This window comes from Mus pahari, chromosome 23 (genome assembly GCF_900095145.1).
Source record: "Mus pahari chromosome 23, PAHARI_EIJ_v1.1, whole genome shotgun sequence".
NCBI lineage: Eukaryota > Metazoa > Chordata > Mammalia > Rodentia > Muridae > Mus > Mus pahari.
Window position 1 is genome coordinate 31,670,234 of NC_034612.1, and position 22,025 is coordinate 31,692,258.

At 43.6% G+C, this 22,025-nt stretch overlaps 1 protein-coding gene across 1 annotated transcript in view; it reads left to right on the top strand.

Moving 5' to 3' along the window:
* The window catches only part of Sdk1 (sidekick cell adhesion molecule 1), a 953,795-nt gene that overhangs the window by 321,713 nt on the left and 610,057 nt on the right, over positions 1–22,025 (top strand). The window contains exon 2 of the mRNA XM_021222746.2: positions 15,535–15,694. Within this exon, the coding sequence (XP_021078405.1) occupies positions 15,535–15,694 (160 nt within the window). The remainder of the gene's footprint in view (positions 1–15,534; positions 15,695–22,025) is intronic.

A 22,025-nucleotide genomic window follows, 5' to 3' on the forward strand; every position in this document is an offset into this window, starting at 1 on the left:
CGTCCCTTCTCCAGGCCGCCCTCTAACCGGCAGTGGACTGGAGCAAAGATAGTTCTCCTGTCTCAGGCCAGGAGACTGCTCCCAGGCAGACACCCCTCCTCAGGTGGGGGAAAGGCGCTGGATGCTGGATCAGGCCTTGGGCGGGTAAAGACACCTGATGCCAGATCAAGCCTGGGGACTGGTCCTGGGTGAACACCCCTCCTCAGGCGGGCTTGTCTCAGCTTTTGATGCAGCCTATTGGTTCAGCTTCCATCTCCCCAGCCCTCTGGTGAGCCAGTGTTTTGGATCTGTTGAATCTTGCTTTCGGTTTATTTTAATCTTTGAGGCAAAAAGCTAGGTTACTGATTTAGTTCTTATCCTCCCCATTTTTATAATGTAAATTTTTCATTCTGTTGATTCTCTGGTCTATGCCAACTTTACCTGCAACCCGAATTATCTTTTGATATATTGCAATTTCAGTGAATTCAATATATTTTTTATTTCCTTTCAGATAATTTTTACATATTTTTTCAAAAGCATATATTGTTTGGTTTCTTGGTATTTGTTGATTTTCCTGAGGTCTTTTTCATGTTCTTTACTAGTCTGAATTAATTGTAGTCAGAGCATACATTTATAAGTTCAGATCTTTTCCGTTTTTTTTTTTTTTTTCAGTTTTTTCCTTTTCTTTTCAGATGAGGATAAGGTATGTCTTGATAAACTGTCTATAGACACTTGAAAAATTGGAGAAAAAGGAGAAAATATATTTATGTAGTAGATATAATGACTATTATGCAGTTTATTTTCTCTGGCTTTATTGTCCTCAGAAGGTCTAGTTAAATAAGCCAAAAGGGGTTTTAGGCATTCTGTCCTTGAGGAACAAAACAAACCTTTCATGGAATTGTTTGTGCCTTAAGTAAGAATTTTAAGTATTGTTAAAGGGAAATTTTTTGAGAAAAACACCATCCTCTGGCCTGTGAGAGCAGCTCTGAGCCCCACTTCCCCCATGCAGGACTTCCCTGTGTTTGCCTGTCACACTACTCACACCCACTCCTTCCTGGGACAGTCACTGGACACACTGCGGTTGGAGTGCTGAGTTCTGTTCCCTGTCTTGAGTGGGAGTGTCAGCCACTGGTTAATTTTCTTTTCTCTTGCAGAATAATTTTCACTAGGAACAATTATACAAATTGAGCTTAGTTTACTTATCAAGTAATTTAAAATATAACTGTATTTCAAAATAAAATTATATCAGAACTTTTGTTAAGTCTTTAACTTTTTTTTTGGCTTAAAAAAACAGAAGACATTTTCAATTGCTTAACTATTTATTATTAATTAATTGAGGAAGATTCTCGGCTCAGACTACGCTCAACTTCTCAGCCCACCTATCCTTTAGTCTCTCAGCATGTCATCTCATGACAACCTGTTCAAATTGTTTTTAAGGTTATTTAATTTAAATATTGCTTTTAAGTCAGAGATTTTTCTGTGCACAGCTAATGGTTTGAGAGTGTGCCATCCCATGTGGTTGTTCTGTGTGTGAACCTGACTGGGTGTTGCCCATCTGACCACAGCACAGGGTGGGCATTCTGGCTTGTCGTGGCTGGCTCCCAGCTCCGTTGCCTCCATGGGATCCTGCCTCTTCAGTAGTCATGCGCCTTTAAGAAATGACTGTTTTTCTAGTTCCTAAGGCCAGAGACATTGCTGTTGTCACTGCTTCTTCTGTGTCTCATACCTCATGCGCTGAGTCTAGACTCAAGCGCTCCTTGATAACATCTTTCCCTTCTGCTGTTTCCTACCACTGTCTCAGGGTACCATCTCTGCATTAACAGGGCATGCTCTTTAGTGGCTTCCTAACCTCCATCCACCCTTCCCACCTCATCTCAACAATGCAAGTAGGTGCTGAGGAAGCATCAGCTAGGGTGTCAGTTATAAACTCTAGCCCCCTGGAAGCCTCTTGTTCTTGGCTTTGTAGCCTGTCTCCTCCCCCAACCACTCGCTCCACCCACCCGCATTCCCCTCCTCCTCAGTGCTCTGCCTCTGCTGACCCAGAGGCTGGCTGTATCAGCTGTCCAGGGCTTTACCCAGATGTCAAGGAGGCCATCTGACCTCCCTTATTTAAGATTGCCACCCCTTTCCTCATTTCTCTTCTCCTCTCTTCTTGCATGCTGTCTTTACAATAACAGTATATTACATGCAGGGGTTTCTCTTATTCTCTCACCTATGTTCACAACAACCTAATGTAACTTATGGGGTAAATTCTATTGGACCAAACCATTCAAAACCCACGATGCTTGGGCTGGGATGCTTACCCTGTACAGTGCTAGCTGAGCAAGCTTAAAGGACAAGGAGCTGCTGCTGCTACTTGTGTCCTTAATTCTAGGGCTCTCTCTTTAATAAATGATAAAACTTGTTCGTGCAAACGTGGTAGCATTAATATTCTGGGGGGAAATGATGCATAAATCAGTGTGGCTCCCTGCTTCATACCCATATCAGCTTCCTATTCATCAAGCACATATGAAGTAATTTGTACAAAAGAGTTATGGGCTTTCACCAAACAGACTGTCCTATATATTTCCCTTATTTGTGTACTGTTTATCTCCAGTGCTAAAAGACAAGTTCATGGAGGTGTGAATTTTTATTCTGCTCTGTTTTTAAATTCACATCTGTATTCCCATCTACTAGGAGTCCTAGTAGGTCTTTAATAAATATTTGTTGAGTGAAAGAATAAATAATCAAATCAATATTTAGGCTTCTCTGGAATTCTGAAGTAATTGAAAATAGGAACACCTGTTTCTCTTTAAATGGAACAACTTCTCTGGCCTAATAGTTATTGACATTAAGGACTGTAGGCTGATTTATGTGTGTTATTTAGAAAGCCAGAAGTAAATTGTTCTGGATGAAGTTCAAGATTCAGCATTCTGTAGGAAGACGCTGGTTCGTTCCATGGAAGCCTGCTCTAATGGACGCTAGCAGGTAGATCTTCTTCCAGTGGTGGTCTTAATGCTTTGTGAACACAGACTGACTTAATCCTGTGGTGAGCTGCAGTTCCCAGGGTGTGTTCCTATTACATGCGTGGATCAGAAACTCTGGTGCAAGGAAGTGTGCATGGTCAGTAACAGAAATGGAGACAGTTTATTAGAAAGAGGAAGGCTTTCTGGGGGGTGGCGGTGGACTGGTGGGCCCCTGGAAAGCTATAGTCCAAACCACTGGGCCAGGAGCCGCTTCCGCTGAGCCACTTCCGCTGAGCCTTGCGTAGGGCACAGTGCAGGTGTGTTGTTGTTTTGCCTGCTCTATTTACATTTGTAGCCCAGGTTGGGAGGGGTCCACAGTCTTTCTTTGCCAAGTGGCTTTCAGATGTTAGTCCTGATATGCCTCTCTCCATATCCCTTATCATCGCCTGCCATCTCTCCTGCCACAGTCCAAGGTAGGACTCTGGTGGCCCTGAGAACCCTTGCCAGGGAAAGTTACAAAGTCAAAAGACTTCCCTGGGAACATAGAGAAAGACCTTTTTGCTTTCTGTCCTGCACTGAGGCTTCGCCTGTGAAGCAAAAGGAATCATGGTAAAACTTCTGGCAACTGAAGTTAGCTCGAGACAGCCAGCAGAGCCAGATTCCAGTTGGCATACGTTTCTTCCTTCTCAAGCATCTAAGATTTTTTTACAAAACAAAGAAGAACCTCGCTCTCTTTATGGAGTAGTAAAAAATCATTAATTGCATTAAATTTTGACTCTGATAGATGTCTTTTTAATATCCTTTGTTCAATTGTGAATTACGTATGAAGTCCTTCTGCCGCATGCAAATGTATGAGGGTTGCTTTGAGGCAGAGTCCTTGCGAACTGTCGGAGCTGGCAGCCAAGCTGGCTGCTCTTTTCTTGGTACCACATTCTCACTTGAAGTTGCAACTGACAGACAGACCGTGTTAATTCAGATTTGGGTGTTTGGCACCTCCCCCCCCTTTTAAAAAATGAATAAAATAAGCCCATTTCTTTGGGAGTAGGGAGGCATCTGACAGTATCTGTGGCTCATGATAAAAACTGAGCTCATAAGTAAAAAATGAGAATTTGTGAAATCTCGCCTGTGCCACTGTGAACCTGACATTTCTCATTATTTAAAGACTTGACAAGGTAGGAAGGTGTATTAACATGTGGTATTTCTTACTTTGTCTAATGACGTGTGTTAACATTTGGAAGACCGCAAAATGCAGTGAACCAACTATGTCAAGAATGCAGCAAATGAGTCAAAGGATGAGCAGGATGGATGAAGGACTCTACTGCAACAAAGTCTAGACGTCCCTTTGCTGGAGGACAATGGCACAGGTTTCTGGAAACTGACCCTTGTTCGTTGGGTTTCCATATCAACACGAGTGCCCTTACCCAACTACAGATCTTCAGAGAATTTGATTCTCACCCTTCCAATGAAGCAATGTATTACAAAGCCGAACGGCAAAGGGGGGGGGTTGAGCATCTAATGTCTTTTATTGAGATTTTTCACGTTCTGTGTCTGGGCCAGGTAATATATTTTCTACAAGTATACCTTCTGTGCTCTCTTTCAACAACCGTAGTGCTACTGTTTTTGATAACATGAGTAAACATCACGAATGCTCACCACTTCATATTCTAAAATGGTAACTATGCAAGTCAATGACTTTAAGGCTACACCATGATTTTCCATGGAATGTGGAGCCAAACATTTCCCAGCCCATTGCGAAGTTGGTTTTCGTATGTTGTAGACTGGAAACCTTTTGCATAGGGGGGTCAGTGGGTCTCCCAAGAGTCCAGAGCTGGGGAATGGAAGACCTGAGATCTAAGTCAGCTATGCAAAGCCTTGCTGTCGGCAGCCATGATGTGGGGACACTTCTCCTTGACAGAATCACAGATGCCCTCTTGCCTCAGCCCCTGCTCTTTCAGTTGCTTTCATACCCTGTTATCCTGGTCTGAGAAAATTGCTACCAGTTAGCTACCTACCTCCCGAGCCCCAGGGTTCGTGTCACTAAGTACATATCATACACTCACAGGCAAACATCTAAGCAGAGAAAGTAAATCATAGCTGGTTTCTTTTCTTGCACCTTTTGGCTGTATATTTAATCAGAGTTGGACCTTTAGGGTTACATGAAAGGCTCTTTGGAGGAAACATGATATAATATTTAAGAAGAATGCCTGCTATTTCAGATAAGTTTCCTCTTATTTACTATTTGGTTTTGGTCATACTTTCTCACTACAAACTGAAGAAATGACAATTTAGCACACTTCTACTTTGAAGTATAAAATACTGAAGAGCTAGAAGCTTATTTCAGTTTGGAGGAGTAGGGAATTGCTTCTGCCCCACTGTCTCTTCTTGTTATTAATTTATATGCTGAAATAGATTAGCGCAGTGCAGCATGAATGCCGTACATAAATACCCCGTTTATGTTTCCCCATCAGCTTCGGCTGTGGATTAATCTCACCAAAAGCTTGAATGGTTTCTTAAGGGGAAATATTGGAAGGGTTAGGTTCACCCCATGAGTTCCTTAAATATGCCATTAATTCACATTGATTTCAGAGAACACAGATAATCAGCCTGACTTCCCCCCTGGCTGGATGCCTTAGCAAGCTGTTTATAGTTCTGTTCACTGGAAATCTCAAGGAGCCTCCCATGTTTACCATTTTCACATCCAGATCCAAGTGTCCATAGGATGTTGTGGTCCAGCCACGAGGAAGTTCCGCACTTGCTAGACAAACTTGTGAGCACCAGGCATAATGGAGACTTGTGGAGAGATCTAGGAACATTCAGTGTGAGCTTGTGTGTGTGTGTGTGTGTGTGTGTGTGTACACAGGCATGCACATAGGTACATATGTAGAAGTCAGAGGACATCCTTAACTGTCTTTTCTTCCCTGCCTTGTTCTTTCAGACAAGGTTTTTCACTATCCTGAAGCTCGCCAGTTGGTCTAGGCTGGATGGCCAGCAAGTGCCAGGTATCCTCCTGTCTCTGTGTTCTTGGTGCAGAAATACAAGTGCGTACTGTCCTGCCAGAATCCTTTATATGGGTACTGAGTCCTTGTATTGGCGCAGCAGTCAATTTACTGACTAAGCTACCTCCCCAGCCCAAAAGAGGGGGAGTCTCAGGCTCCCGTTCCAGCTGATTCTGGTTTCTGGTGAGGGTTGTCTAATGTAACTACTGATAATATTACTGGTCCATAATACAGGTTGACTTGCTTCTAGAGTCACCACCTCCAAGACTCTGAAGCACCTCATTGTTAGTGTGCTGTTGGCATGCTAGCCCTGGAGCCAGACTGGCTGGGGCTAAATATCTAGTTCCTTTTTTTTTAAAATGGCTTTTCAGATGTGAAATTTCATATGGAATTCAGGGCCTTGTACTTGAAATGATCTCCTGAAGTGCTCTCCCCTCAGCCGCCAATACAAAGGTTGACCTGCAGTCTGTCTTTTCTGATTACACCCCTCAGAAAGTAGAGGAGGGGCAGAGGCTGGGAAGAAGGTGGCCAGTCTAGCCTGCCTGGTATTTGGTCTTACAATATGCTCTGCATCCTTAGTCCCCTCGTCCCCTTAGTCCATTGTCCCAAACCAAAGTTGGCAGTCACTCTTTCCCCTACTAGGCTACTCCTTGTATTCTGGGGTGTCGTCTGGGTCTCTCCAGAGATGTCATGAGGTGCCTGTAAGACTGCTCATCTATCATAGATGGACCGGGCACAAGCAGCCAGCAAGTTGTCTCTGGGGTCTGTTTCTTAGTTGGCATCTAGAAGCACTGGTCTGACAGTGTCTCAATTTGGGGGTGCTGAGGAGATCGTTCATTCAGTCAGGAGAATGGTCACTGTACAAGCAAGAACGTTTGTGTTTAGAGTCTCACCGTGCATCTGAAGAACCAGGGACAGGACAGGACGGGTGCCTGTTATCCTATCACTGAATAGGCAGAGACCTGAGGATCTTTGGCTAGCCGGCCAAGTGGAATCTGGGCTCTTGGTACACGAGGAGATGTTACTCCCCCCAAAAAGTTAGATGGGGAATGAGTAAGGACCCAGGACGGACCTCTGCCCTCTACGTGAATGGAAGTCAAGATAAGTGGATCCGGGGGTCTTGTTGGAGAGCCATTCCAGTGAGAGCTGTAATTAGTGAGCTTCAGATTTAGTAAGAGACCTTGTTTGAGAATAGTAAGGTGGAGGGAGGTACTTATTCTCTAGCTTCTGTGTGTGTGTGTATAGGTGTCCACATGCAAGCACTATCACTGCCCACAACAGAGAGAGAGAGAGAGAGAGAGAGAGAGAGAGAGAGAGAGAGAGAGAGACTCCTGATAGACTAGATACAAAATTCTCATTTATCACTAAGGAGGATACAGATGAAAGTTCTTTTTAAAACCTTCAAAAGCTGTTGAAAGCCACTGTGTATCTAAGTCAGTAGCAAGAACTGCCATAAAGCCATCAGCAGGGAGAGCACTGAGACAGCCCTCTGTGATTGCGTCTACTGGTTCCCCTGGTGTCTGTACCCCTCCAGGTACTGGCCTGCCTGGGATGTCAAAGCTTTGGCACGAGAAGGCCCTCAGCTGGGATCCCTGCTGAGCTCAGCATCAACTTTGGACCTTGGCTGTCTCTCCTGGGATGCTCTTGGCTTGTTTGCAAGCCTCATTTTCTAGGCTGAGAGTTCATTGGCTTGGAGCCAGCTCCATCCCCAGCTCTTAGTGGCCAGGACCACTGGGCCATGCTTGGGAGTGAAAGTGTTTGTAACCTTGTAACTGGAGCAACCTTGAGATGAGAGGCCAGGACTCTGGTCTCTGCCTCTCTTCGAGGATCTGCAGAGATGCGGTAACCTGCGGGACCTTCTCATGTTGGCTAGAAACACTACCGGGTGCTATCAGAGGACAGGTGGCGAGAAAGCCTCAGCCGGTAGTTGCATCTTGTTGGAAATGTTTATCAGACGGCAACTTGGAGAACGGACCCTATTCTTCTGTTTTGTAGTCGTCAGAATACATTGTGTTCGTGGTTTATGTTTTACTTGAGGTTTTGTTTGTGTTTTAAGACACAATCTTGCTGTGTAGTCTGGACTGGCATTACAGTCACCATCCACCTGCCTCTGCTTTCTTAGTGATGGGATTACTGTTTTTTGACCCCCTTCCCCTGCTTGGATGGGTTCCTTTGATGATGCTTGTGTTTGTAAGTTCAGTGGTCACCACCTTTGGCCTTAAGACTTCTGAGTCTCACTTAGTTTTCTTTTTCTTTTTCTTTTTTTCTTTTCTTTTCTTTTCTTTTTTTTTTTTTTTAATTTTCTTCATTTACTTTTCAAATGCTATCCCGAAAGTTCCCTATACCCCCCCCCCGCCCCTGCTCCCCTACCCACCCACTCCCACTACTTGGCCCAGGCCTTCCCCTGTGCTGGGTCATATAAAGTTTGCAAGACCAAGGGGCCTCTCTTCCCAGTGATGGCCGACTAGGCCATCTTCTGCTACATACGCAGCTAGAGACACGAGCTCAGGGGGCACTGGTTAGTTCACTTAGTTTTCAAGGGGTAGTGGAAATAAGTCAACTGACGTAGGCAGACGTTGGATGATGGATTTTCCAGATCTGGACAATGTAATCATAGAGGCGAGCACATTAGTGTGTCTACTCCCCCAAATATTTATATGTATTTGTGATCACCTAAGAGCATGAAGCCTGGGATTAGCTATGATATAGGACCACTTATGTTTTTAAAAGACTGCCTTCCTTCCTTCCTTCCTTCCTTCCTTCCTTCCTTCCTTCCTTCCTTCCTTCCTTCTTTCCTTCCTTCCTTCTTTCCTTCCTTCCTTCCTCTCTCCCTTTCTTTTTCTTTTCTTTTCTTTTCTTTTCTTTTCTTTTCCTTTCCTCTTTCTTTCTTTCTTTCTTTCTTTCTTTCTTTCTTTCTTTCTTTCTTTCTTGGTTTAGGTTAATTATATGTATACAATGTATCTGATGCTAGTCACCCCATTTCCTCTCTTTTTGCGCTCAGCTGCCAGATCGATCTTTACAGTGTGATAATTACCTGGCCTGATCCTTGTGCACCACTACTGCTTCACTGCTTCATCTCCCAGTCTCTTCCCCTCCCAGGTTACCTCTACCCACAAAGGCATGTGCATGGTGGTCACAGAAAGCACGTCTGAACTGCCGTGTCCTCGGGAATATTGAAGATTTTTGTCCCCAGTCATCAGGGTCCATTACAGCAATCGCAGTGTGACCTTGCATATCTGTAGACTTAACCACAGTTCAGAGTTATTTAGTAATGTATTTAGATTTTACCTCAGGAGCATGTTTGAAATGCATAATTGTTTTCTTTTAAAAGACAAAAATTACCATTGTGAGGAAAGTATGTTATTTTGTGAGATTAAACTCCTGGCCTCCCTGTGTGTACATAACAAACTTGTGGAAGCAGAGCTGGGGAAAGCTGCATCCCCTAGCATCAACCCGAGAGGACCTTCCTCCCATGCTCTCCAGCCTACTTCATAGGTGATACATTAGGCCCTGTGCTTTTGTTTCTCCTTGGAATTTGAAAAAAATTAGAATTTTCAGTAAGTAGTAAATCCATAAGCTTGGGGCACACAAATGTTGGGGTTCGATATAACGGAGGTTTTGGAAGGAAGACAAGTGGTTGGCTGCTCTGGGGCATTCTGCTGCAGCAGAAATGGGGTTCAGTAACAAAAGGTTCTGCTTAGCCTGACTGCCCACTCATGCCTGGATCAGGGGCCTCCCTGCTGGACCCCCACTGATTGATGAGCTGATTACAGGTGCTTCATAAACTTCATCTCACTTTAGCAGAACGCATGGGGTTTGTCTGCCGGGGCCTCCTCTTGTTTGTGGTAGGGGTGTTTCTTTTGCCAAGCAGAAGTTGACTGTTATTCTTCATTAATTGTCTCTTTAAAAAGGAGGAGTGGAGCCAGTGGATGGCTCAGTGTGTAAAGTGCTTGCCGCACACACATAACAACTGGAATATGATCCCCAGTTTCCACATAAAAGCTGGACATAGTGGTACGCTTGTGACCCCGTTGCTCAGGAAAGGCGCGAGAGAAGGGTCCCTGAGCTCCCTGGCCAGCCTAATCAGCAAAATTCCGCCCTCCTGTCCCAGTAAGATGGAAGGTTCATGAAACGGCTCAGTGGGTAAAAGCACGTGTCTTACGAGCCTGATGATCTGCATTTGCCCCCCAGGTCCCTTGTGAAACTTCGAGAAGAGAACTGACTCCACGGAGCTGTCTTCTTAACTGCCTTGGCACACCCCACCCCCACCCCAACACACACACACACACACACACACACACACAGAGTGATAGTAAATAAGACAAATAATAAGGAAGTCTTAGCTGAATTCCCAGAAGTAGTTATGTGACTAGCTGGACACGTGATATTATTGGTACACACTGGCTGGACACGTGATGTTATTGGTACACAGTGGTTGGACACGTGATGCTATTGGTACACAGTGGTTGCTCCCTATCTGTTCTATCCTTAAAGGTTTCTGATTACTTCTACATTTTCTGTAATGGAGTACATAATTAAAACACCCAGGAAGATGCTCTGTCTGTGTGCAGGAAGCTGAGCCATATGACAAGGCTCAGCCTTCGTTTCTTGTACCTGTCTCCTCCCCATGGCAACAGTTTCTACCCTGTCATATGAGTTGTAGTCCCTTTCTAGATGAGAAGATTATCTTTGCATTGGACAGGTAAAGTTAAATCCATTTGCATTTATCTAAAAACCTTAAAAGTCCATTTGGGGAAGTGACTTGGATGTCATAAAATTATGATGCTAATTTGAGAGAACATTGAGTCTGGTCCTTTCCCTTGAATGGACCTTAAATCTGTGTTATTCAGACAAATGCGACGTTCTGTTTCATCAATGATTTACGTTCCATTTAAAAGTATGTGAAGATGGAAATGTCATGCTTTCCCATGGTTATTCATTGCAGGGACTCAGCAAGTTCCCTGCTGGGATCCACAAGTCCTCATACATTCCACACACTTTCTTGAGGAGAGGCAGAGTCTAGTGGTTGTAACTTGGGTTGTTCCCATCTTCCTAAAGAGCAGTGGATGGTCCATTGGCATTTCCCCAGGTCAGAGTCTTATGAGCACCTTGTAGGCTATTTACCTGTTTTCTTTTTTTATTTTTGCTGTTATTTTACAGGCATTTTTTTTCCTGCCCATGTAAACTACAAAGATATCACGTGCTTTTGTGGGGATCTGTGTACCCCTACATCTCTCTATTCTGTTAGCTTCTCCTGAGAAGATGACAAACATCTATCTACCATAGATAAGTGTGGTAGTTTGGATAGTTATGGCCCCCAACCACATTCATGTATTTGAATCCTTGGCCCATAGGGAGTGGTGCTATTAGAGGGTGTGGCTTTGTTGGAGTGGGTGTGGCCTGTTTGGAGGAAGCGTGTGACTGTGGAGGCGGGCTTTGAGGTCTCCTAGCTAGTCTAGTGTGGCATTCATTTCTGTTGTCTGTGGTCTGCCTGTATGCTGCCATGCTTCTCTCCATTACAATAATGGACGAAACCTCCAAACTGTAAACCGGCTCCAATTAAATGTTTTTCTTTATAACAGTTGTCTCTTCAGAGCAAGGAAACCCTAACTAAGACATGGGTGATAACCTCGTAGAAGCTGCATCTGCATGCCTCCTCTTTGTGTGTAGTTCCATTTCAGCATGCTCTTGTATTTCCTACGAGTACTTGCATCTGTGGGGAGCAATCAGTTAGTATTACCATAGACCCAGCTACCTCTGTCTTGGTCCATTCAATTGGTTGCCATAGCTACAGGGCCACAGATCTCCAAGATGGTGATGGGGTGAACGTGTTACATACACACTCTCCTTTCCAAAGAGTCCATGTTTTGCTACCTTCATGTCCTCTTTAAATTCCAAGTCCCACTACCTGCTTTTTTTTGTAGGAAAGACTACTGGTCTTAGCAGGATAAATAAATCTCCGTACAAGCTATGCTAAAATATTTGTGGTGGTAATTTTAATGTAGACAATTAAAATTCCAGGGCTTTGACAATGTATGCTTTCCCTTCTTTGTTGAAATGAATGGCCAGCCTCTAGGCTAACTACCATTCTATGGCCATTTGGATCATAAGATATTTGCTTGCCAAGTATATAAAGCTATTCCTTGTGAAGGATTTTCTTACTTGATCTCAGCATCCAGCATAGTAATTTGTTCATAGTGGAGGTGTATATGGCTACCCGTGCATTCTATGAAGAATCGAACTGTGGTGTCATTTAAATTCCAAACCGTCGTATAATATTTTAAATTGATGATGCTCTGTCAGGTGTAGTCACAAATTCACATTCTTGAGCTTGTATCTTAAAGCTTTTTTCTTTCAAAAAGATGTATTTTTTATGAGGCATGCGTGTAGGACACTGGAACCCTATGAAGTGGCATTTCTTTTTCTATTGTTAAAGAGAGAGCAAATGGCAGGCCATTAATAAAGCCCGCGGCTCAGTGAACCCCAAGGCACAGAGTTATATCTATTGCAATTCGGCTTTATTACACTGTTTGGGTCATAGGAGTGGACGATTTGGGCTGAAGTACATAGCAGAAAGGGAAATTGGACACACAGTTGACAATCAGGACCTGAGGATTCACTTAAAAAGCAGCTCAGAGCAAAAGCATGTGGGACTCTCCCAATAGGACCTGGATTAGGGGCTCCTGCTGACACTGAGTGGCATATTTCATTACAGCACCTTACTGTTGGCTGTTTATATTCCTGCATGAGATCCAGATCAGACCCACTGAAGAGAAAGTGACAACGTCTTATTCTCTTCCTATTCCTAACGCTGATTGCAGGGTCTATCCCATAGGATAAATGCATATTTGTGTGTTTGTTTATTTGTGGTGATAGGGATTGAAGGCAGAACTGGTGTATGTCAGGAAAGCACTCTGCCACTGAGTCACAGCCCATCCCCTCACTGGGGGATTCTAGGCAGGTGCTCTGCCACTGAGCCACACCCCAGCCCCTCACTGGGGGATTCTAGGCAGGGGCTCTGCCACTGAGCCACACCCCAGCCTCTCACTGGGGGATTCTAGGCAGGGGCTCTACCACTGAGCCATACCTAACACCTTTACTATAGGATTTGCCCCTCACTGGGGAATTGTAGGCAAGCACTGTACTACTGAGCCACATCTCCAGTTATAGTCTATAGACAGACACAGCATGGCTGAACTATATCTCCAATTCACTCAGTGCGCATTTATTGAAAAGCATGTAAGCCAGAAACCCATTAATTCCTCTATAAGTCCCTTGTCTCTCAGTGCCATGGCCAGTTTCTCACTGACCTCTCCTTACCATTCCTTTCCATCTCTTCCACCATAATGTGCTGTCTGTGTTGTGCTTAGTCGGTTGATGTGTTTTATTCAACATCTACTTTGTTCTGCATTTCACTCTGATATGAGTGAAATGAATATACAGTTTGTAAGACAGGTCAGCAGGAGGGCTTCCAGGAGTTAACCTGTGTCTTGAGTATGGTTTCTACTGCTGTGATATAACATCATGACCAAAAACAACTTAGAGAAGAAAGGTTCTATTCAGCCTACTGGTTCTGACCATAGTCCATCATCAAGGGATGACAGGGCAGGAACTCAATGCAGGAAGGAACCTGGAGGCAGAAACTAAAGTAGAGGCCATAGAGGAACATTGCTTAGTGGCTTGCCCCTCCTGGCTTTCTCATTCTGCTTTCCTATACAATCCAGGACTACCGCCTGGAGTTGGTAGCACCTCCAGTGAGCTGGGCCTTCCCACAGCAGTTGTTAATCAAGAAATAGCCACATAGGCTTATATACATCCAATCTGATAGAGGCGCTTTTCTCAGCTGAAGCTCCTGTTCACAGATAACTCTAGCTCTGTCAAGTTAACAACAGCAACAACCGCCACAACCGCCACAACCACCACAACTGCCACAACCGCCACAACCACCTACCAGGAAAGCCTGAATGAGGAGAAATATCCCGCACAGAATGTAGGAAGGCACAGAGCAAAGAGCCTATGCTAGGAGAGCGCTCCGCTCCGCCCTGTGGAAGTGTGTGTAGGAGATGTCAGCTGTGCAGTGGGCCTTGTGAGATCTTAGCAGAAGAGTCACAAGTCCCTTTCCATTCATTTTACTGATGTGGAAACAAACCTGTGTGTTCTGATCAAGGTCATAGATCTAATTAGTGACGACACTTGAGCTAGTCACCAAATGTGCTGTATCCATGTTTTAAAAGTGTTAGTGCATCTGTGCAAAATCTGTAAGTTATATGAATAATCCTCTGAATTGTCACAAGTGAGCATGCTCATGACGTCTGTAGACTTTGGTCTTCCCTAAAGCTTCCCTCTGTCTCCCCTCTGTGCACATGTGTGTGAGTGTGTGTGTGTGTGTGTGTGTGTGTGTGTATGTGTGTGTGAAATGAAAACTGGATTGTGAGTCTTGCCATTCCTTTATTATAGTCCCTTCTTAAAACAAAGCAATCTGTAAGTTATATGAAGAAATATAGCTTTTATAAACTCGAACTTTATTTTGAAAGCAGATTTTTCATTAGTGGCTAGGGGTAGGGAAATGCTTCAGTGAATAAAGTGCTCACCACACAGATGTGAAAACTTGAGTTCAGATCCTCAGACCCTACATAAACACTAGACAAGAGAGACACCTGCCTTTAGTCCCAGCACACAGTAGATGGAGACAGAAGGTCTCCATGGAGAGAAGGTATTTGCTTAGCAGAGTCACTGAATTCTGCATTCATGGACGTTACCATGCCTCAGTGAATAAGGTGGAAAGCCACTGAGGAAGACATCTTATACCTACCAAGAATGATCAAAGAAGACATCTAATATGTACCTCATATACCTTTATGCATGCACACATGAAAATAATAAAATAAAAACATAAAAATAAAGACAACGGGGCCAGGAGGTGGTGTCACACACCTTTAATCCCAGCACTCAGATGGTAGAGGCAGGTGGGTCTCTGTGAGTTTGAGGGCAGCCTGGTCTACAGAACGAGTTCCAGGACAGCCAGAGCTGTTACACAGGAAACCTTGTCTCAACAAACAAACAAAACAATGAGATCAGTGTCTTGTATGATCCAGAACATTCTGGTGTATCCCTTTAATAGTCTGGTATTAGTTCTAAATAGGAAGGACGCACATGAACATATCTGGTGCTTTCTGGACCTTTTGGTATTTTGGAGACTCTCGTAGCTGTCACTTTTTCCTGGTGTATCAGGGATTGTTTGCTACTTCACTGGGCTGCATACCCTTCATGTCTGCTGTTGAAAATTAGACCCGCTCATGTAATTGATTCATTGTTTAGATGGATTCATTGGTTGGATTGGGTTATTTTCTTTTTTCTTTTTTTTTTTTTTAAAGATTTATTTATTATATGTAAGTACACTGTAGCTGTCTTCAGACACTCCAGAAGAGGGCATCAGATCTTGTTACGGATGGTTGTGAGCCACCATGTGGTTGCTGGGATTTGAACTCCGGACCTTTGGAAGAGCAGTCGGGTGCTCTTACCCACTGAGCCATCTCACCAGCCCCTGGATTGGGTTATTTTCATCTCAGCGTCATTAAGGGTTCTTTGTTCTTTCTGTTTTCTTTCTATCTCAGATGACGTTGCACCATATTTCAAAACGGAGCCGGGTCTGCCACAGATCCACCTGGAAGGCAACCGCCTGGTGCTCACCTGCCTGGCTGAAGGGAGCTGGCCTCTGGAATTCAAGTGGATACGGAACGACAGTGAGCTCACCACCTACAGCAGCGAATATAAGTAATTGATGGCTTGAAAATAAGATTGTGAGGTTATAGCTGAACCCCTGGCCTTGTGGGACCTGGTGACACAAGCTGGCAGTGCTGGGTCAAGTCCCAGTGCCCTGAGGGTAAAAGGCGAGGTGTGTGGTGAGAATGGGGGCTTGTTCCAGAAGGCCTTTCTACCTTGGAGTCCACAATTGTTTGCTAGAACAGACACTGGCTGGTGAAACACACGCATGGATAGGAATCCATGCAGCACTTTAATGGGACGGATTTGCTACTTTTAGTGACAACCTCACCTACAAGTTTTGTTTATATCTAACTGGTCCATGCATTTCATGTAGGTGTGTAGATTAAGGGCCTCTAGATGTCATGCTGTTAAAATCCTCTTTAGCTGCCTTTTCCAACTTTTCTGGGAGAGTCTGGGTGAGCAGGGTTTCATTATTCATCAAGAAACCCAGTAAATAAAGAGAACCTACTATGCACTGGCCATTACGCCAGGTACAAGGGTATGATGAAAAACTTGGTGAGCTCTGAGCCCAGTGTGGGGAGGGTACAGCTGGAGTCTAAACTAAGTTTAAGCTGTAGCTATACCCAGAAAGCAGCCCTAGCTCTGCCTTTCTGCCTCCGATCTTTGTATTTAAAAAAGAAATTGTAAATGTCTTAGATTATCTAAGTTAATGAACAAGTGGAAACCATTGTGGCATTTTCATATGTACATGTTCTAGCTGACTACTTTCCTGCCTGCCTGCCTGTCTGTCTGTCTGGTTCCCTTTGTGCCCACAGAGTTTTGTCTTGTTCTTTTATGTACCCTCCCTTCCCCCCGGTGATTCTCTTCCTAGGTCTGTGACCTATACAGAGACAGACCATGTGCGCGCACACACACACACACACACACACACACACACACACAAGTGCATGTGTGCACACACATGCTTACACTTAAGCCTAAGTTTTACATATGAGAGAAAAATACATACATGTCTTCCTTAGTCTGGCTTATTTTGCTTGATTGACTCAATGATTTCGAGTTACATCCATTTTGTGCAAATGCCAAAATGTCCTTTTTCCCTTGTGTTTGAAAACCCCAGTCAGAGTGCCAGGTCCATGTTAGCTGTTCATCTGTTGTCAGATATCTTAATTGGTCTGTTTTCATAGCTCCCATGAGTGGTGCAGCAAGCATGGGTGTGCAGGCATCTCTGTGGGACGTTGACTTAGAGGTTTCCAGCACCAATCAAGAGTGGTCTCCCTGGGTCCTGCATTGATCTACTTTTAGGCTTTTGAGAACGCTTGTGCGTGACTTTCCATCATGTGGATTAGTGCTTCCTTCCCCTGGCAGCGGCACGGTTTCCTCTTCCTGTACATCCCCACTAGAATTTACGTTGGCAAGCCAGGCATGGTGGCTCACGCCTTTAATCCCAGCACTCGGGAGGCAGAGGCAGAGGCAGGTGGATTTCTGAGTTCGAGGTCACCCTGGTCTACANAGTGAGTTCCAGGACAGCCAGGGCTACACAGAGAAACCCTGTCTCGAAAAAACAAAAAAAAAAAAAAAAAAAAGATTTTACGTTGGCTTGTGTTTGTTTCTTCCTTCTCTCCTACTCATGGCCACTCTGACTGGGATGAGGGGAATCTCCCTGAAGCTTTTATTTGTATTTCCCTAAAGGCCAGAGATGATGAATACTTTTCAAACGTTTATCGGCCATTTGTATTTCTTCTTTTGAGAACTGTCTAGTCAGCTCACTATCCCACTTATTGATTGGGTGCTTTTTAATGTTTAATGTTTGCAGTTTTTATATGCCTTGATATTAATACCCTATGTGCTGTGTAGTTGGCAAAGAGCCTTTTCCTGTTCTGTAAGCCATCTCTTCACGCCGGTGAATGTTTCCTTTGCTGAGCAGAAGTTTCTTAATTGCATGTAATCCCTCATGCCAGCTCCTGGAATTATTTCCTGTGCTCCTGAGTCTTGTTCACAAAGTCCTTGCTGGTACACATACCTGGAAGTGTTTGCTCTGTAACTTTGCCAGCAGTTCTAGACGCTTGGTCTTGTATAAAAGTCCTTGCTCTATTTTTAATCAATTGATTGTGTGTGTGTTTGTGTGCGTGCACGCACATGCATATGTGTGTGGAGTGAGAGATATGGATCTACTTCTAATTTCCCTATCTCCATGCTGTTGTTTTTCAAATGCATGATTTGTATATCTTTGTTAAAAACTTAGGCTTGGTTTCTGTGTTCTTCTGTCGATCTGTGTACCTGCTCTGTGCCATAACCCTGTTATCTTCATTGCTATGGCTCTTCAGTGTCATTTGAGTATGGCTTTGTGTTCTTAAGGCATTTGTGTGTAGGTACACATTTTGGGATCTGCTTTTCTTCTGGGTCTGTAAAGACATCATTGGGACTTTGGTGGGAATCGTGCTGACTCTGTGACTATCTTCATGTGACAGCCATGCTTCCAACACTGACTCTCCCCATCCATGAACATGAGAGATCTTTCCGATCCTAATGCCATCTTCAATTTCTTTCTTCAGTGTTTTAAATTCCCATTGTACAGACCTTTCACCTCCTTGCTTATATTTACTGATAGATTTTTTTAAAAATCTATTGTAAGTAGATTGTTTTTTTCTCTGCCTGCCTTTTTTTGTGGCAAGTTTGTGATTGATATATAAAAAAGCTACTGATTTCTGTATGTCCATCTTTATCCTGCTACTTAGCCAGAAGTGTATGCCGTTCTGGGAGTTTTCTGGTAGTCTTTCATGTCTTATACTGTAGAATCAAATCATCTGCAAATAGGGATGACTCAGTTTCTTGATTTCCTATGTGTATCCCTGTTTATCCTTCCCTTGGCTTATTGATTGAGCTAAGCCTTAAGCTCTCTATTAAGTGAGCACCTCGTCTCACCCCCGACTTAGGAGGAAGTGCTTGCAGTTTTCTGCTCTTTACTGTAAGTAATATTGGCTGTCGGTTTGCCATATGTGGCCTTTTAATATGGTGAGGTGTTTTCCTTCTATTTCTCATTTCTTCAGGGTTTGTTTTTTTGTTTATTTGTTTTGTTTTGTTTTTAAGACAAGCAGATGTTGAACTTTGTCAAAAGCCTTTTCTGCAGGTATGGAGATGATCATATACTTTGTCCTTAACTCTACTCATTTGCCTGTGTTGGAGTGGAACCAGCTTGGTGTGGTGTATGGCGTTAGTGTGTTCCTGAGTTTGCTCTGCAAGGATTTTATTGGAAACTTTTGCATAGAAATTGGCCAATGGTGTCTCTCTGTCTGTCTGCCTGTTTCTCCGGTTTGGTTTTCTGGGCAGTTTGCCTTCATTAAACAATTTCATTGATACTGGCCTTTTTTCCCTCCTTACTATGTCATGCAACAGTGTGTGGATCACTCATATTAGCTTGTCTTTGAAGATTTGGCAAAATTTGGTAGTGACTCTTTCTGGACCCTTTGCTGGGAAACGTTTTAATACTGATTCAGTTTCATTGATTTTTATGAATTGGTTTTCTTTATATCCTTTTTATTTAACTTACTAGATTGTATATGGTTAGAGATTTAGTTATTTCTTTCAAATTTTTCAGGGCTTTGGATTTGGAATAAAAATGTTCATAGTATTTCCTACAGTCCTCTAAATTTCAGTGTCATCTGAAGTATCTCTCCCCTTTCTTCTCTAGATTTAGTATATTGGGTCTCTGTCTGTCTGTCTGTCTGTCTTTCTTATGTTTGGCTAAGGATTAGTCTTATTTGTGTTATTGAAGATCCAATTCAAATTGATGCTATGTATTAAGCTTTTAGTCGCCATTGTGCTTATTTCTGCCCTCATCTGCTTTGCGTTGGCTTGCTCCTGGTTTTCTAAGACCTAGAGGTACATGATTAGGTTATTTATCCTGTTTTGATTTTTGGTTTTTGGTTTTGTTTTTCCAATGTGAGCACTCATAGTTAAAGATGTCTTCTTAGAACTGCCTCAGTGGTATCCAAAGGTTCTGGTAAGTTGTACTTAATCGGTTGTATTTTTTATCTGATTTTGGGACCTGTAATTTAACTGCTGATTTTTGTCAGTGACCTTCTGCAAGGAGGTATTGCTTAGTCTACATCTATTTGTATAGATTCTGTGGTTTCTCTTGCTGCAGTGATTTTTACCTTTACTCTATTATGATCTGATAAGATTTTAAAATTCAGTTATTTTGTATTTGCTAAGTCTTGATTTGGGATGGGAAGGCCTTAGAGAAGGTATCATGATTGCTGAAGAATATGTTCATGTTGAACAAAATATTCTGTATACGTCTGTTAAGACTTTTTGACCTATGGTGTAATTTAACTAAGGGGTTTCTTTGCTGAGCTTATCTGGATGGCCTATCTAACAGTGAGAGTAAGTTATTGACATCACCAGTTGCTTCTGCAAGAGGATGTCTCTGACCTTTTATGGCCATTAATATTTGTTTTATGAAACTGGGAGTCTACCAATCTGCATAGGTGAGAGTGTGGACTGCAGAAGCGACAAAGCTTCTGGGACAGGCAGAAGTGACACCGCTTCTGGGACAGACCCCGTTTTGGGCTCCAGACATCCGGGCACCTTTCCCCACCAGAGGAGATGTGGCCGCCTGGGAGGGCTCTGTCTGACAGAGCAGGTGAGAGAGCCATCTTGTGTCCCCGGTCCCTCAGAGACTAGTCTGTGCAGGTGAGCATGCAGACTGCAGAGGCAACATATCTTCTGCAACAGGCCTTCATCTTCAGCCAGGAGGCAGGTCTGAATGCCAGGCCTCTGTGCACCTTCCCTGCAAGAGGAGAGCTTCCCTGCAGAGAGTACTTTGACCACTGAGACTCAGGAGAGAGCTGAACTTCCAGGACTGCTGACAGAGGCCAACAGAAGAATCACAGGAGGAATAAGCTCCAACCAGAGACAACTATAACAACTAACGCCAGAGATTACCAGGTGGCAAAAGGCAAACATAAGAATCTTACTAACAGAAACCAAGACCACTCACCATCATCAGAACCCAACACTCCCACCTCAGCCAGTCCTGGATACCCCAAAACATCCGAAAAGCAAGACTCGGATTTAAAATCATATCTCCTGATGCTGGCATAAGACATTAAGAAGGGCATTAATAACTCACTTAAAGAAATACAGGAGAACACTGCTAAAGAGGTAGAAGTCCTTAAAAAATTACAGGAAAACACTGCTAAACAGGTAAAAGTCCTTAAAGAGGAAACACAAAAATCCCTTAAAGAATTACAGGAAAACACAACCAAACAGGTGATGGAATTGAGCAAAACCATCCAAGACCTAAAAAGGGAAGTAGAAANAATAAAGAAAACCCAAAGTGAGACAACTCTGGAGATAGAAATCCTAGGAAAGAAATCAGGACCCATAGATGTAAGCATCAGCAATAGAATACAGGAGATAGAAGAGAGAATCTCAGCTGTAGAAGATTCCATAGAGAGCATGGGCACAACAATCAAAGAAAANGCAAAATGCAAAAAGATCCTAACTAAAAACATCCAGGAAATCCAGAACACAATGAGAAGACCAAATCTACAGACAATAGGAGTAAATGGGAATGAAGATTTTCAACTTAAAGGGCCAGCAAATATCTTCAACAAAATTATAGAAGAAAACTTCTCAAACCTAAAGAAAGATGCCTATGAACATACAAGAAGCCTACAGAACTCCAAATAGACTGGACAAGAAAAGAAATTCCTCTTGACACATAATAATCAGAACAACAAATATACTAAGTAAAGATGGAATATTAAAAGCAGTAAGGGGAAAAGGTCAAGTAACATATAAAGGCAGGCCTATTAGTGTGGGGGAGTGGGTGTGTCAAGCCCCGTGTTCCCTGGCTACAAGAACCTGAGCCTGCTGAGCCTGTGCAGACGATCCTGTTGCTTGCTGAGTCACCAGACTATCACCATGTGCCCTGGCTGAACTCTGAAAGGATCCAGGAGAGGGGGGAGGGATTGGGTCAGGACTGATGAAAACAGGATGTGCCGGGAGGGGGGGGGGAGAACATTGTTTTGAAGGAGCTCAGAGGACTGAGAAAAACAGGATGTGCCCTGGGGGGAGGGAGGAGAATGCTGTGGGGAAAAGCTATAAACAGTTCAGTTGGAGAAAGCAGTTGGAGTTTGTTGGAGCTGGGAGAGGGTTAGAGAAAGCTATTTGTGAGAGGGAGAGGAAAAAGCTGTTCAGAGAGATAAAGAATAAATCTGTTTGGAACCTTCCTTGGTGTTTGTGTTGTTCCCCCCGCCTCCGTCTCTGCCCGTCGGAGTTCGGGGTCTGCGACATATTAGAATTACATCAGACTTCTCACCAGAGACAATGAAAGCCAGAAGATCCTGGACAGATGTTATGCAGACCCTAA